The 4,849-nt window shown below is 37.0% G+C and overlaps 1 protein-coding gene across 1 annotated transcript; it reads left to right on the top strand.

Moving 5' to 3' along the window:
- Window positions 1–2,997: 2,997 nt before the first annotated feature.
- APOBEC4 (apolipoprotein B mRNA editing enzyme catalytic polypeptide like 4) lies at window positions 2,998–4,101 on the top strand. The gene has a single exon (XM_007937673.1). The coding sequence runs from the start codon at window positions 2,998–3,000 to the stop codon at window positions 4,099–4,101; it is 1,104 nt and encodes a 367-aa protein (XP_007935864.1).
- Window positions 4,102–4,849: the final 748 nt, after the last annotated feature.

Below are 4,849 nucleotides of genomic sequence, written 5' to 3'. Positions count from 1 at the left end.
AGCCATAAACTAGAGAAAAATATGGTAGAATACGTAATTGCTCTTTAATGGGGAAATCTTTAAAAAAAAAAAAAAAAAGGAGTAAAAAAAATTAATCACAGAGTAAAGATTGGACCACATAGAAAAGTAAAATTTGGTGCAATTAAAATAGTATAATTAAATGACTATAATCTATAAACCAAGTTAAAATATTTGCAACAAAGACGACACAGTGAATACGCTTGATAAATGGGGAACTCTGGGAAAACAAAAGGGAAAACCAAAACAAAAAATTAAGTTCAGGATCAAAGATATTTCACTGAAAAATAAATACTATAGACCAACTGGCATGTGAAAAAGTGTTCAGTCTCACTAGGAACAGAAAAGGTACAAACTATAACAGAGATACCAATGCCTGCTTCTCATATATGGTAATAAACACAACTGGGAGAGAATGGGATGAGCTTGGTACACCTTTATAGGAAGCAATTTGATTAAATTTGACCTAAATTTCTAGTCATTTACTACTACAACTTCTAGTCATCTACACTAAAGAAAAGAATCAGATATATAAGTGAATTATTTACCAGAAATGTTCATCAAAGCATTAGCGATAATATTAAAAATGAGGCAAAAACCTGAATGTTAAAGTTATGTAATAAAATGTTAATTAGCCATGGATATTGTTTTTGAAGACTTTTTAATAACATGGGGAAGTGCTCATGACAAAACACTAAGTGAAAAAGAAAGATATAAAACATGATGTTATTTATAGTATGCATAAATAAGCAAAAAGATTGGAGGGACTATATCTATTAACAGTGATGAGAATATAAGGTGATACAACAAGACGCAGGTGTTTTTTTTCTTTTTTATCAGTGTTTTGTAAATATTCTACAATAAGCATATAACACTTGTATAATAAAAAGTTGTTTTAAAATGTTTTTTAAACATAGTATAATACCCTAGGTAGCTGCTTGAGAAAAGTGATAAGCAAAGGAGTATTTGTTAAAAGGAAAGATCATAACTTAAAGATCTCAATTATGGGGGTTTATTATCACAAAAACTATTGGTTTGAAATAGCCTAAAGAACCATATTTACCCAGCAGAACTGTAAAGTTTCAAAGGAGTCCCTGGGTGACACCAATGGTTAAGTGATCGACTACTAGTCAAAAGACTGGTAGTTCAAATCCACCCAGATGCCTGGCAATCTGCTTCCAAAAGGTCACAGCCTTGAAAACCCTATGGAGTAGTTCTACTCTGCACACTTGGGATTGCCGTGAGTTGGAACTGACTCCACAGTAATTAACAACAACGAGAAAGTTTCAAAAATGCTCTAGGATGACCACCCACTGAAAATAAAACTCAAACGTCAATGTATGATCCATGTCCCAAAGAATAGTCAAGTGGCATCTCTACAAGAAAACTCTATCATTAAGTAAAACTGACCCCATGACCCTTTTCCCAAAGGAGAATCACCTCCAAATTACTGCCAATTAGTTTAAGAAATAGCTGATTTAAAATACAAGCACACTCAAACTCTCTGCACAATATATTAGACACAGTCATATTCAGAGAAGAGATAAAAGAAGAACATTATGAACTAAGTGCAAAACCTACACTATTTTGAAGGGCTTTCATTAAACAGGAATCATCTAGCCCACCCTGGGATTTGTACTATTACTACTAATAAGAGCTAATATTTATTGAATCCTTATAATGTGTCAGGTACATAGGAAAGCATTTCATATTTATTCAATCATGCAATTCTCAAGACAATCCTATGAAGCAGGCACTCATCCCCACTTTATACATGAGGAAGTTGAAGCTCCCAGACATTAAATGATTTACCCCACCTACATCGACTCGACGGCACATAACAACAACAACAACAACAACCTAGTTAAGTAGGGAGCTCTGGTAGCGTAGTGCCTAAGGCATTTGACTGCTAACCAGAAAGCTGGTGGTTCAAACCCCCCACCCACTCCTCAGAAGGAAGGTTGGGCAATCTACTTCCGTAGTGATACTGCCTTGGAAACTCAAGGAGGGGTTGCTATGAGGCAGAGCTCACATTTGAAACAAGGCACTTTGTTTCTGAAACCTGCACTGTTAACCCACTTGCTCTACTGTCTCGGAATGTAAGAAACTAGTAAAGATGCCTTTCTCCTTTGTTTCCTCCCTATCCCCAGGAATCTCAATAAAGAAAGATGAGTTCTGAACTTTCTAATCTAGATATCACTGTCTTTTAGAATCAAAGATGCTACTACACTTACTGTGCTACCTTCTTGAAAGGAAGAAATGACAATAAATTAATAATGCATTGTCCTTAGATTTCCCTGCATGGTTTTTTTTTTTTTTAAATCTAACTTCATTTCTACTGTTTTAATGGTAAATAAAATAATATATAATACATTTTATATTCATTAGAACAAATAGTCTGTTTTGTTTTGTTTTGTTTTTTTCATGGTTTTATGCCACTATTTTTTCTTTTTTTTTTAGGATTTGGGTGAAGATTTACAAAGTAAATTCACTTTTCATACAGCAGTTCACATATACTTTGTCTCATGTCATTGACCAAAATTTACAATGCAGCAGCTCCCCTCCCACTTCCTCCCCATAGTTACCTCCTCCCAGTGTCCATCCCTTCATACTCTTCTGCACCCTGAGCTATCTCCCTGTGCATAAGCAGCCCTTCCTACTCCCATGATTGTTCTCCCCAGGGCGTGTGTCTACTTGAGGTAAATGTTTAACTCACATGCCTGTACTTTGTTTGGCTGGAAACCACAGTTGTGGGTTCAATTCCAGACCTGAAGGGCAGCTAGGGGCCATAGTCTCAGTGGTTACACCAGGCTCTACTGGACCAGCAAACCTGGTCCCCACCTTCTTTTTTTTTTTTTTTTGCCTCCAAATGATTTTGAGTTTTGTTCCACATTGTTCTCCCTCTTTACCCTGCATAGTTTTTATATATAATTTCTCTTCCTTTTTTAAGGTTGCAGCTAGAAGACAACAAAACTAGAAATGGAGCCCTTATATGAGGAATATCTGGCAGATTGTGGAACAATAGTAAAACCTTACTACTGGCTTAATTTCTCTCTAGTTTGTGCTAATTGCCCTTACCATATTCGAACAGGTGAAGAAGCAAGAGTTCCCTACACAGAATTTTGTCAGACTTTTGGATTTCCTTATGGACCAATACATTCTCAAACAAAACACCTCATATTTTATGAACTAAAATCTTCTTCTGGCAACTTGGTGCAAAAGGGCCATGCTAGCAGTTGCACTGGCAACCATATTCATCCAGAATCTATGCTATTTGAGACAAAAGGTTATCTTGACTCAGCCTTATACAATAACAACAACATTGGACATATCATTCTGTATTCCAACAACTCTCCTTGCAATGAAGCTAACCACTGCTGCATCAGCAAAATGTACAATTTCTTGCTGATGTATCCAGACGTCACTCTTAGTATTTACTTTTCTCAGCTTTATCATACTGAGGCTGATTTTCCTGCTTCATCATGGAATCGTGAAGCTCTCCGGAGTCTGGCCAGCTTATGGCCACAGGTCACTTTGAGTCCAATAAGTGGTGGGATTTGGCATTCCCTCCTCCACAACTTTGTGAGTGGTGTCTCAGGATCAGCCATTTTCCAGCCCATCTTATCTGGAAGAGCACTAGCTGACAGACACAATGCATATAAAATCAATGCCATAGCAGGAGTGAAGCCTTATTTCACTGATGTTCTTCCCCAGACAAAAGAGAATCAGAACATAAAAGTGCAGTCAGCTTTAGAGAGCTACCCCTTTAACAATGTCTTCCGGAAACAATCTTTTCAAGTGTCAAGTGGCCATTTACAACCCAACCTGACCCCAGGCCCCAGGATTCCTGTCGTTTTTGTGTTGGTGCCTTTCAGAGACCTACCACCAATCCATGTGGATCAAAACCCACATAAACCAAGGAATGTTGTAAGGCACTTAAATATGCCTCATATGCTATTCCAAGAAAGCAAGGACCTCAGAAGACCTCTCATTGGAAGGCCAGTGGAAATGGTAGACATAACAGAGCGATTTGCAAGTAGCAAAGAGGCAAATGAAAAGAAAAAGAGGAAAGAGAAAAAATAAAATCTACATTTCTACACCCTGAAACCAAACAATTATCAGAGAACTTACTACACAACCAACAAAAATCTAGAAACTTTCTCTCTTAGGCCTGATCCAAGATGGAGATAAATCAATGCACTAAAAGCAAAGCGTAAATTATTCCTTATAACAAGTATTATAAAGTGATGCTATTTTTAACATAACCTGAAATGTTTCCAGAACAGCTGGATCTCCTTCCTTTACTTTCAAACTGACAGAACCAAAATCGAGCCATCAGTACCTTGCCAATACTTTGGTACAGAAAAGTAGTATCATTATTCTAGTCTAACCACATCACCTTTTCACTACCACGGCCCATAGATTAAATAGCTTCTGAAATTAGTTTCAGTATAAAAATTTACCGTAAAATTAGAAAAGTGCCCGAAGTTATTGACATTAAGTGTTGTTTGCAAGGCCAAACCAGTGATTTTCCATTCATTGTTAATCATGGACAAAATATTTTAGGCAGCCCATTTTTTCTAAAGTGATTCAAAATAATTTTGTGTGGGGAAAAGCTCTTCTGCTAATTGATATTACATAGCTACAAAATTGATTCTAAAACCTAGCCACCCACTCAGTTTGTCCTTTCCCAGCTCAGGCCTCTTTCTGAGCAGATGACAGAAGCAGAATGATACAAGAGACTCTCAAGGGCACCCTCCATCACATTCCTGTAAGATCCAACCCCCTCCTACTGATTTTCAAGGGTCCTCCTTTATCTTCTTGTTGTCTT

The sequence above is a fragment of the Orycteropus afer genome, unplaced genomic scaffold, assembly GCF_000298275.1.
Source record: "Orycteropus afer afer isolate SDZICR_OR568_19922 unplaced genomic scaffold, OryAfe1.0 scaffold00043, whole genome shotgun sequence".
NCBI classification, from domain to species: Eukaryota; Metazoa; Chordata; class Mammalia; order Tubulidentata; family Orycteropodidae; genus Orycteropus; species Orycteropus afer.
This window is presented reverse-complemented; position numbering and strand designations above follow the sequence as displayed.